This window comes from Melospiza georgiana, chromosome 1 (assembly GCF_028018845.1).
Source record: "Melospiza georgiana isolate bMelGeo1 chromosome 1, bMelGeo1.pri, whole genome shotgun sequence".
Classification (NCBI taxonomy): domain Eukaryota; kingdom Metazoa; phylum Chordata; class Aves; order Passeriformes; family Passerellidae; genus Melospiza; species Melospiza georgiana.
Genome location: NC_080430.1, coordinates 88834909 through 88847509, shown reverse-complemented (window position 1 = coordinate 88847509; position 12601 = coordinate 88834909). Strand labels below are relative to the sequence as shown.

Below are 12601 nucleotides of genomic sequence, written 5' to 3'. Positions count from 1 at the left end.
TGCAGTCTTTTTTGGTAAAGATTGCTCTTATGCATCCATGTCAAGCTAGATTTTAAAAGGTACAAAGTTACAGAAGACTTAATTATAAAAAATATCCAAATTCTTCTAAAAATGTAAGTTATTGATAAGATGTGATGAGGCTCTGTTACTTTATATGTCACTTCTATATTCTTTCCATTTTGTGAGGTAAGTGTAACCTAGAAAAGGAGTTACACTCTTTGACTTTTGTAGGATTGGAGGTTTTTGATATGACTTTCATAGCATTGCAGTACTGTAGAACATGCATGCATTCCCCAAAGACAGTAAAAATTCTGAAACGGTGAAAGTAAGTTCAGCAGTTATCTGTAACTGCACTGTATATTTTCTTTCTTTTCAAAAGATGCATGTCTGCATAATTTGTATGCTAATGGCCTGAGTGATTGTTGGATAGGGATGTGCTCTGGCTAAGGTGCTCTGAGAGCATCTGCCCCCTGTCACATGCTCCCCTTTGTGCCCCTGTGACTGTGTTGGCCAGGCACTGAAGTTTGATGCCAAAAATTTCAAGTGTCTCGAGAACAGGATAATAGTGTATCTGAATAAGTTGGGTTATTCTGAAATTGATTTGTTGCCTGGGGCTGTGAGGAGGATGCCCAGTACTGTGGGTCATTCTTTAGCTCTGATGAAAACTTGTTCAGAGCGTGAACACACAAATGTACTCGGAGCCACTCATGCTTGTCACCCTCCCAAATCCACATAAGTTGTGAGAGCCAGTAGGTATCAACTAACAAGGATTACCATTTTGGGAAGTTCACAAACAGCTTATTCTTGTAATTCTGGCATCTCCAATTTTAGCTGAGTGTTGCAGATTGTGACTTTGCCCGTTGACAGCAAATAGCATCAGTACAGTTTTCAGTAAGTCCCTTAGTTGTTTAGGAACTCTGCTAGTTGTTTAGTGAATCTCTGCTAGCTCGGCTCACTTAGCTTTTCCAGATATGCTTCTAATATAAAAATTTAAATGTATCATTCTTACAGAGTGCTGGTGTAGTAATCTTCAGGCAGAACACAGTGTGCAGCCTGTGAAACTGTTTGCTGGTACAAATGTGTACTTTCAGTATTACTGTGACAGTGTCACAAGCCCTTGCAAGGAGAGAGGTGAGGATTCTTAGGCTGATGCTGGTTTGCAAGCCTTTGGTGCAGATGAATGAGGAAAACAAGCAATCCTCTGTGCACCTAGGATTTTTCTCACTAGTTGATATGGATACAAAAAATTGCATTTTGGAGGAGAGAATATACTGACAAGCATCACTGAGCCTAGCTAACAAGACACACTTGTTTCCTCCTTTACGTTTCCTTTCCTCTTCCCCTAAGATAGTGAATCACAGAGGGATTCATCCAGGAAAGCAAATGTAAGATTCTCAGGTAGCTTTCGCACTTCGTGTGATCTGTGTTGTCTGGGAAAAAAAGTCTTGCTGCTTGAATGATAGGAACTCAAGAGACTTTTTACTATTGATGCAATGTAGTTAAATGGAAAGCTGCCCACTTGAAAAGTAAGCCTGAAATTCTTTCCTTCTTTTATAAGTATAACCCAATAGAAACTGCTACTTGTCTGTACTAAGCTTATGTGAATTTTAGAAGCCACCCGTCTGCTTAGCAGTGGTTAGGTACAGATGGAGGCTGGGCAGGAACTTGTTGCAGCTGCTGCTTGGCCAGAATGGAGCCTGTCTCTTTGCAGGCAGCAGCTCCTCTCCCCAGCAGTGCAGGCACTGGCTGCAGGCCCTGCTCATGAGCTGCTGGCTCTCCTTGCAGTCATGTCTTACACCAGGGCCCTGTTTCCCAGACCATTTTCACTTCAGCTTTCAGAAAACAAATCCAGCATGTGAATAATCTGTTTCCTGGCTCCAGTCATTCTTTCTGTGGACTCTGCCACTTTATTTCTAGTGCTGGTCATTCATCGCTTGCTCCAGGCTAAAAGCTTAGGACTGTCTTGTCCAGGGTGAGGAGGCTTCACGAGATGTTGATGTCTGTCTCAGAGCTTGCTGTGAAGGGACTGCCTTGCTTTTCCTGGCAGGTGTAGGGAAGGTAATAGGGCTTCATCTCCCCTCACCTGCTGATCCTTCATCTGCATCAGCTGCTTTTAGGACTTTGTGGATTTCTCAGGGATGTTCCTCCTGTGGGCTGGCTCCCTGGGGTTGAGTTAGAATCTGTCAGCACAGGAGGTACAGCAGGAGTCTGAAGGTGAGCAAGGGAAAGCTGCCCCTTTGGCAGCAGCAGCAGCAGCTGCAAAGCATTAGACTGGACAGCTTTGCCCTAAAGGGTGTATTCTGAGATATATTTTGGGATGTAGTCAGGAGGTGTATTGTGCTGGGCAGGCAGAAAGCCTGGATAGACAGCACTGTGGAATTACCTAAGCAAGAGTCGCCTAGACAGAGACAGGGTCTGTGGGGTCTGTCTCTGGGTCTGAAAGCTGGGCTGGCTCTGTAGGCCTTGTATCTCATCGCTGCATGCCCTGGTCTCTAGCCAGGCACAGCAGGTCAGGGTTCAGTATGTAGAGACTGGAAATGGAAAACTTTATTTATGGTTGATAGGGAGGACACAAGAGGGACTGAGTCCACATCTTGCAGTGTAGCTAAGCCTGTGTTCAAAGTATATAATAAATGTTTCCATGTGGTTTTGTGTTCAGATACCAGTCCCTATTAGCATTAATTGAGAATGCAAAGCATATAGCTATTCAAATTGGTTTTAAATAATTATTGCTTATAGAGTTTCATAATACTAAATAAAAACAAGTTATATTATTTTTATCAGAAGGCTAGATTTAGATGAAATAGTTTTCATACTCTGCTTTTGCAAATGACTGAGCAATTTATAATCATGATGATAACAACATGCTATGTTTTTTCAAAGGATTTTAGCATAAATATATTGACACACATTAAACTTGGGCAAGGAAATCTTCAGCTCTTGAAAATTTGAGGATGGCACAACTGTTGCAACATGGCTGGTGTGGCTGGATGATTTGGAGATGTTTTTTGCATTACCAATATTTTATGTATTACATATTTTAAAATATTTCATATATTTTGATTATGCCTTTAAACAGGTGTGTGGAAAAAAAAGCATGTGATTATCTCACAGCTAACAGCAAGCTGTGTGACAAATAGAATCATCAGGGAGGCCCAAACTTTTAAATGTAATTAGGGGTAGGGGCAGGGAGGTTGAGGAAAAATATCGTTATGGTCAAATAAAGACAACAGTAGCAAGGTTTCTTAAATACTATTTCTGATTTGTGTGATATGGATACTCCATCCCTGAAAATGTTCAAGGTCAGGTTAGATGCATCTTTGAGCAGCCTGGTGTAGACAAAGGTGTCCCTGCCCATGGCAGAGGGGTTAGAATGAGATGATCCTGAAGTCCCTTACAACCCAAACTATTCTGTAATTATATGATTCTTTCCTATATATATATTTTTTAATGGACAAAAAGTTTGAAAAAAACAAGTGGATGTTTTTTCTGTATTCCTTATGATCCCTTTGGAATCTGGCATAATTTTCTCCTCAGAGGAAATCTGATATAATTTACATTTTGCCATTTGGTTTTTGTTTTTAGCTGAGCCTTTGATCAAATGCCCAAAGCCCCTAGAAGCTTATATGTCCCTGTTGTAGGTATACATATAAATTTTACCAGTATGTGGAGGAAATAATGATTTAAACCTGTACCTAATTTTTGGTATGCTTTATACTTTGCTGCAGTTTTCCTTGTTTTCTTCCATTCTTTTTTCCCCCCAAAAGAAATTCCCCATAAGTAACTGGCACTGCACTGGAGAGAAATACTCAAGCTGGTTTACAGTAATATTGATAAGGTACCAAAAATCTTGGAAACAGAAAAATTCAGCCTTACTAGAGGACACCCCAAGGGCAACTCTAACTGTTCTGCTCTCCAGTCCTGCTGCTAACCTGCTGCTAACTGTATTCTTTGTGTATGGTTTGGGGCAGACCTGACTTCAGAGAGGATTTTTTGAAAACCTTTCTGAATAAAAATGGTTTAATGGAATACAATGTAAGAGAAAAATCAGCTGGCACTTTTTTTGTGTGTGGTGACATTTAAAATGACTTTAAGAAACAGCTTGCTTGAATGCTATTAAGTCTCACTTTACATTTAATTATTTATAGATGTGACTTTAATTCTTATTGCCATTCAGTGATGTGACAAAGCCGTAACAGTGCTGGTTTTGGGAGGTCAGTGTAGCAACCTGAGTATGTTTTGAGTCTTGTTGGATGTTGTTTGTAAAGTTGTTGTGAGAGGGGCATGATAACTCCTTCATCCATCAGCTGCTTTTTCATCACTGGAAAATGAAGAATCCAGTACTTAGCTGTGGTTGGAACCTTTCTGTTCTCTCATTAGCTTTTGAGAGAGTATTGCTTTCTTGTAGAGCAAATATTTGCTTTCATGAAGATGGAGCAGCATTCTGTGGCTTGTTTTTTTGGTTTTTTAAAATTTGTCTTGTATTTCTCAGTTCTGGGATTTCTTCTGTGACTTGAAAGCCCGGTCAGAAGTTTTCTGGGATTCTGTACAAACAAGATTTTCTTTGCTTTCATTCCTTTACCAGTATAGCTTTCCAATATATTTATGAAAATAAAGTCTTTCATTAAAAATAAAATCCTAAAAACCTGGCTAACATTTTTTTCTTTCTCAAATATTATGTTTTTCATTGGCATTTACAGACAGTTAGCTAAAGTTTGATCCAATTATCTATCTCAAGTGAGTAGAAAGACACCATCTGCTGGCAAGTCCATTTAACACACAGTATGCCAGCTTAGAAATGTCTCAAACTCTTTCCAAGGTCAAGAATTTTCAAGGTAACTTGTAGTCCTCCAAGTGGAGAGATTTCTGAAAAATGTGTGCAGCTGGAGGTCTCTAGTGTGGTGGCCAGCTGAGCCATATTTGTAGTCTGTTAGAGGAATTTAAATTGCTGGGGCCAGTTTTTGTTCTTTTTTTTTTATTTGAGTTTTTTGGTAGTGTACTGCATTTGACCTGTGTGACATGGAGTGTGGTGTGGGAAACAGAAGAAAAGACATGATGCTTGAAAAGTAGAAATTATATAATAGTAGTAGTAGTAGCAGTAATAATAATAATCATAATAATAATATAGAATATTAATTACAATAGTGCTGAATTCAGGTGAAGCAAAGATATCTACTGTTCATGCACACTATCCTCAACCCACCTGCAGATGGGACTTGCACAAATTAATTTTCATAGGGAATTAAAGCAACCATAAAGGAGTGGGAATGTACAGGAAGAAGGAGCACTTTGATAAATGAGGAGCAAAGGAATAAAAAGGCAAGCAAACTACCACAAAAAAAATGATAACAGTCATAATGGTGAGCATACTTCCTGCAAATGCTGCGGTTATATTGAACAAATGCTGAATTATTTAAGGTTTAGTGCTCTGTATGAAGGCTGCTTTCTGCCTGCTTCTTTGTGCAGTTAGACAGATGATGAAGAGTCCAGCAGGTGGTACCTGGCTTACAGAAATAAATTAAATTGGAATTCTGCTTGCTCCACAGAAGGAGACTGCTGTGTTATGCTGCATAGATACGCACTCCAGTTACCACTGGGGATAGAATGGCATTAGTTACTAAAAAGGTTTCAGCCTTGCTCCTCTATTAATTTAGTAAGCAACTAGACTCAAATTGTTCCACAAACCACAGGTAAGAAATTGTCATGCACAGCCCAGATAGAGTGATTCTATGTGTTGTGGAAAAAGAAGTCACAGGTCTTGTCAGACATGTTCATAATGCTATATTAAGCAAAACTCCCTTTGAATAGAAATGACTTTTCAAAGACAAAGTCTTTCATGGAAGTAGTAAATTATACTGATGGATTTTCTTATGTTTAAATGGTATTTATTGGCAGACATTGAATACAACTTCTTTTTTTTTTCAGGAGTTACTAAAGTTGATTATGGGGACATATCGTCACGACTTGGGCTAAGGCGCAAGCTCCAGTGCAAGCCTTTCTCCTGGTACCTGGAGAATGTTTATCCTGATTCCCAAATCCCACGCCATTACTTTTCTCTGGGAGAGGTGAGATTTCATCTTTCATATGCATCTTCCCTGTGTAAAGTACATTGTGCAGTAAGTTGTGGTTTGAACTGAGTAGTGCATGCAAGTTGTCTCTAGCAAAGTTCAAGTATCTTGCACCTGTGTTTCTGTCCCATGTAGAATGACAAATCTGGCTTCTCAGCGGGGCAGACAACTGAACTTTGGTATACAGTACTGTAATTTGAATGTTTTCCTTTTTTTCTACTGTAGTACAAAATGTCATATAAATGGCTTTAGAAATAATCCTTCAGAAATATAGTTGTGCATAACATTCTGTATAATGTTCTCTATATAGAGTATGAGTGAAGTTTTGCTTGAAAGCTATACAAGGTCAAGCAAGGTTTTTGCCTAAAAGCTGTCCTGAACTTTATCCCCAGAACCCTCACCAGTGACCAGCAAATTCTAGTGACTTCTAAGCCTTGCTGAGCATTTCTCTTTTTTCTTTAACCTTTTTAACAGATGATGCTGTCCTAAATAAGTAGGCACCTTCTCCTGTACAAGTCATGTTGAACTAAATATCAAGTTTTCTGTAGAGTGATTTTGTACTGTTGATTTTAAAAGAAACACTTTTAGCAGAATGTGCTTCTTCATGACTATCAAGAGACTTGATATTCATGCCTGCTCACTATATAGTGATATAGGGACTGGCACTTTTGAAGGTTTTGGGCTGCAGACTCAATTGTGTCCATTCTGTTATAGCTGAATCTTTGAGCAAAAAGGGCCCCAAAGTGGAAGGATCCCCCAAAGAAAGCAAAGAAACAATCATGGTTCTGTAACCTGGTAGCTTGAACATTTGCTTGAGAGTTTGGACAGTGATGCCTCAGTGCTAATATGGGTCATTTATTTCACATAACCTCTGGTACATGGAGAGAACTGGTGCCCACTGTGGTTTGATAACGACCTAATTTTCTCCTAAAAATATCAGCCTTTAGTGATGTGCTCTTTTTTCCCTCCTAGATAAGAAATGTGGAGACAAATCAATGTCTGGATAACATGGCAAGAAAAGAAAATGAGAAAGTTGGAATCTTTAACTGCCATGGAATGGGTGGCAATCAGGTGATAATTTTTAAAAAGGAATTTTCTTAATGTATTGAATTATTTGAGGCCCTACTGCTTATTGTGACAATTCTTGGATGTTTTCAGTAGTTATCTTCAAAGTATACTTAGGAAACCCTCATGAAAGAAAATACCTGTAAGAGGAAATGCATGAGAAGATTTGGTGTTGGTTTCTGTTTGTATGTTTTTCAGACCTGATTGCAATACATTTTAGATCAACTTTAAAGTAAAAAAATAAATCATGGGAGTAAAATACTTCTATGAGCTAGACTTCACCCCCTGTAGGTTCTTTGGAAATGCATTCTGGTTAGAACTCCTGATTGGCATTGTTACTTAAAAAAACAAAAACAGGCCTGTGCCTGAAATATATTTCAATATATCTTTTTCTGGGTGTCAGTTGTGGGAATTATGTTTCATCTGGTTTTTCTGTTCTACTTTCTTAATGATTCGTGATGAATTGTTTTCACATAAACAGAGATTACGTCTGTTTGGGGAGTCTCCTGTTCCTTCACAGCAAGCAATCTTCAATTCAAAAAAAGTCTGTTTTGACTGAACAGCTTGTGATTGTGTTAATTGTTCCCCCCAAAAAAATTTTAAAAATCTTTCCATGCCTTGCTATTATGAAGGGAACAGAAAGCAAAAGAAAAAAAAATAGTGGGAATAAATGAAGTAATGCACAAATGCTCCCCTTTCCCCTCACTCCAGGAATCTTTTGGTTGAAGCAGTTCTTTTTCAGTTCCTCTCATTCTTTTTCTCTCTAGGTTTTCTCATATACTGCCAACAAAGAAATTAGAACAGATGATTTGTGTTTAGATGTATCCAAACTTAACGGCCCAGTCACGATGCTCAAGTGCCACCATCTAAAAGGAAACCAGCTTTGGGAATATGATCCAGTGGTAAGTCTCCTAAGGACTTTTGACTGTAAAATGAGGCAACTTTGGCTTTTACATGAGCCTGCAGAGCAACATATTCCAGTGTGGACCACTACTGGACAGACAAAATTGGAAACAAAGTCAGGATTATGGTCCCTCTGTTACTAATTCACTATGTAGTCACACAGTGGGCATCTGTGTTAATTACCTGGGGAGTTTGAGGGAGCTTTTGGAAGAGCATTTTGCATGTGCTGTGGGACCCTATGGAGAAATACTATCTGACAGTGTAGTGTCGTGTTACAATCAGATCAAAAATGGAGAAGTATTCCAGGTATCCATTGGAGAAATAAGAGTAATGATAATAATAAAGTGGTGATAAATTTAGCACTCAGTATTTTGTCTTTCACAAAGTTAAAAGGAAATACATTTCCAAGTGAAAAATGAGCATTGCAAACTCATAAAGGCGATTTTACATTTCTAATAATGTTACACTAAGATATATCTATACCTTAGATATACCTTAAAACACCTTTACTTAAATCATGTTCTTTCTTCTACAAGGTGCTCAAATTTACTTTGAAGTTCATATGTTGAAGTGCCAGATCTAGAAATCATTGTCCAGTGATCAATTCATCATTAATTTGATTTGCCAGCTCTAGAAATGATTTCGTGATTGAGTAATGCATCAAGAACTCTGACTTGATGGATAATTAGAAAAAAAGTAGCTCTCGTGCTTTTTAATTTAATATCAGTCATTCCAAACGACAGTTTTGAGACAATTTGTATGAAGAATCTTGCCAGTATTTGCAGTGACTGTTTTTAAAAAGAACTTTCAGATGTTTAGCTACTAAAAAGTCATAATTACTACTAATTAAAAAGCAAGGTGGAGGTTATTTCTGACTAAATACACTTGCTGTAGACTTCAGTAGCTGAGGTGTTAACAAATCCTGCGGCCTTTTAGACCAAGAGCAAATATGTGTGAATGATGATTTTGTGATTAGGATGGCAGTTAATGTGGAAGACAATGGATCTCTGCTAGGATTTCTGCACATTGCTGGCAGTTGTTGATGGGACACTGAAGAAAGCTGAAGGTTTGCAGGATTAAGTTAGTCTTGGGAACCATTCATTTTTGGTTTTAATGAAGTTAGTTTACCTGACTTAAGCAGATAATATAAATAATACTACCACCTACAGTGATTTACCAAAGAGCAAGTGCTTTTCATTCGGTTTCTACCTTATCAGTGATAATAAAAATGCATCTTTAGACATGTAAATGCAATAATCTGTCTTGCAGTGATTGTCACAGACTTCCCCTTTGTTGATCCTCAGCCATAAATTTGGTTATATGTATTTTATCTCTCTATTTTGTCAGTAGAAAATCTAGGCATAATCTTCAGAACGTAACTGAAAGCTGGCTAATAAAGCACAAAAAAAAGTTATAGGGCACTTAAAAAGAACTCCTGCTCACATAGCTGAGTGATTTTTTTTTCCTTTGTTTTTTTTTTCTTTCTTCCTCTGTTCAACTCCTTCCTTCATTCTTCAGCACCTCTATGAGCGCAGGAAATTGATATGCTCAGGTTTTTGAATTTGATTTTTTAATTACCCTTTGCTACTTGTGCACATAAGGCCACTACTTCTCAGTCATTCCCATGTCCTGGCTGAGCTGCTGAATGAGAGAGGAAATACAGGTAGAAATGCCTCTGGTGCTGTAGGCAAGTTGGTGCACTGGGGAGTATCCGTGGCAGGGAATGCAGCTTCTGAGGATCTCTTCTCCATGAGGTGTAGATGGAGTGGTTTACCAAAGATTGCATAAGTGGGATTAGTAGGTATTGCAGAAGATATACACTTATATGAAGTTGCAGGTACTTTTCATTAAAGAACATACTTTTTAAAAAGAGCCCAAAAAGTGCTGAAGGAACGTAGTGTAAGGTCAGTATTGTGTCCCCAGCTGAGGAAAAAAAATAGTTTTGAAAACATATTCAATGTGTTCATTCTGATCTGATAAAAGCTACTATTATAAGTAATAACTGAAGTTGTATATCTTACCTACTTGTAATTTCTAACTCTTCAAATATCTGTAGCCCTGTTTATAGAATGGTGGGTGTTGACAAAGAACATCATGTACAAGTTAAGACTGTTTTGTTTTTCACAAAGCACTGTTTTTAGTGTCTACCATGTCATATAGCATGTTTAAGTGTTTTTAGGATAGGGATCTGCAGTCAATAACTACAGAGTCTTATCTAGTTCCTACTTGCCTATGGAAAAGTTTTGATGCCAACTAGAAATTTTTTGGTTACCTTATGCCTGGTGATTTTTATCAAGCTAATTTCTTTTTATTTTCTCTTCAAGAAACTAACCCTGTTGCATGTGAACAGTAACCAGTGCCTGGACAAAGCCACGGAAGAGGACAGCCAGGTACCCAGCATCAGAGACTGCACGGGCAGCCGCTCGCAGCAGTGGCTGCTCCGCAACGTCACCCTTCCAGAAATATTCTGAGAGGTTCTCGAGAAGAGCAAGGATTGACTGGGCTACCTCGGCTGATTCTTTGGCTGCGCTGTCAAGTAGCAACAGGAGAAACTTCTGCTCGGCAGAATCCACAGCTCCTCAGCTGTTAGAACTCCTGCAGCTTCTCAGTATCTGTGAACCAGCCTTCCTGTATAAGGATGTGAAACTACCACACATAGCAGTGAAACTGTGCCCACTGATGTTTACAAGATCGAAAGAGTTTCTTCCAGCAAATAATTTAGAGAACATTTGGACAGTGGAAACATAATCAATGAAATAGTCTCTCTGAAGAGCTGCATATCGTTTTAGTTTGCTTGCACATCAGTAACCTCTGCTGAAAGTGCTGTTGTAATGAAGAAAGTTTCAAGAATTCTTTTTTTCCTGGTTAGCAGTGGTAACCAGACTACTAAGTATAGATCCACAAATAAATGAAAGAGAGAGCTGCAAACCAGATTCAGTATCATGACATAAGAATTCTGTGGTTTAAAAGCAAAAAGTAAACAGGGTTTAATGAAGCTAAATCAGAACTATGAAAAGTACAATTTGTTATAGTGAAGTATCAAATTTATATGTAGATTTTATACCTCAGTGGGGGAAAATAACCAAGTCAAAAGGCAATTGTTTCTCTTTTTCAATTGTGTGATAGTCCATAAATACTTTTTTTTGTCCTGGTGAGTCTAAAATTATTTTGGGCGCAAACAAAATGAGCATAAGAATAAATTGAGCTCTTGAATGTCAGATCCACTTTCCTTTTAATTTTAATTTCTTGGCTGTTGGAATTGTATCTTTTTATTACTGTCTGAAAACTGGAGGTTAACATGCTGTCTAACTCTTTTTTTTTTTCCAGACCTGCCATTTCAATTTATACTTGGGTCAGTCAGCTTATGGACTTTCATGGCCAAACAAAAGATTTAAGTACACTTTGAGATTAAGTTACTTCAGTATGCTTTAGCGCCCAAGACTTCTACTACTGTACTACAGTTTTGTTTTCATAGCAATAAATCTTTTGTTCCTCGTTTGATTTCAGTCATCAGAAAGCCAGAAGAAAAGACACATGATTTGGGTAGAAAATTGGCAAAACTGAAGGTTTTCTGGAATCCTTTTTCACTTCATATTCAGATGTGCTTCATTGTCAAGTGCATATTTAGATTAGACTCTGAATTGTAATGTTGATCTGCTGCTTTTTTCTAATAAAACCTAAAGAAAAATAGTGAAATTGGCATGGTTTTTAAAGTTAACATAGCCAAAAGCAATATGACTATGTCATTACATTGGTCTGCATTTTTTTAACTGAATTGCTTTGTTTTGTTAAGAAAAATCTGTGTGGGCTGATCTTGAAAATGAGCCACTTACTGCTCAGAGTATACATTGAATTTTCTTTTGGAAAGAAAAATGAGATTTGCTTAATGGAGAGGATATTTTTATGATGTCATTCTTTGGCCAACTGTCCTGTAAATCAAATTAAACCTAGACTCATGCAAAAGTTGTGTGAAATTATATTTGGCTGTTAAGGCCATTTAGATTTACTATCCCAAGTTTCTCTTGTCAGTGTTATCTCCATTATTTCTGCTGCAGTACACAAGAGTTTCATACAGAATACAGGAGAAAGGTTAAAAATTTGTACTATTACATTGCTACTTTAAAATACATAGGATGAGACAATGTGGGTTTAATATTAGATAAAACATCCAAATATCGAACTATCTTTTATTGACCCCTTTGTCTGGATAGCCCTGCAAATCTTATGAGATTGAAGGGGATTTATGAAAGTAATTTATGAGAAATATATTGAAGTATGCCAAGAAGACTTAAAAAAAGGAAAAAAGTCCATCTTAATGGTTATGTGAGAAGACTTATTCCTTTTTTTATGGTCAATGAAAAGGACAAGGTGGGTGACAGTGCCAACTTTTTTTTTTTTTTAAATCTTAGCAAACTAGCAATTTTTAGGGTGTGTGTGTAGTGGTGCCTAAGAATGTGGTATCTTTTACTTCAGAAACAATTTCCCAAAGAGTTTTAAAAACATTTCCAGCAAAGAGACTCTATATCAGAGTTGGGTAAGCTTTCATGGAGTGAGAAGCAGGAGCA

The 12601-nt window shown here is 37.8% G+C and overlaps 1 protein-coding gene across 1 annotated transcript in view; it reads left to right on the top strand.

Annotated features, from left to right (window-relative positions):
- Positions 1-11999, top strand: part of GALNT1 (polypeptide N-acetylgalactosaminyltransferase 1) — an 87057-nt gene extending 75058 nt beyond the window's left edge. Inside the window, exons 10-13 of the mRNA XM_058022422.1 lie at positions 5926-6065; positions 7041-7139; positions 7901-8035; positions 10361-11999. Of these exons, the coding sequence (XP_057878405.1) occupies positions 5926-6065; positions 7041-7139; positions 7901-8035; positions 10361-10507 (521 nt within the window). The 3' untranslated portion in view covers positions 10508-11999. The remainder of the gene's footprint in view (positions 1-5925; positions 6066-7040; positions 7140-7900; positions 8036-10360) is intronic.
- The last annotated feature ends 602 nt before the right edge of the window (positions 12000-12601 follow it).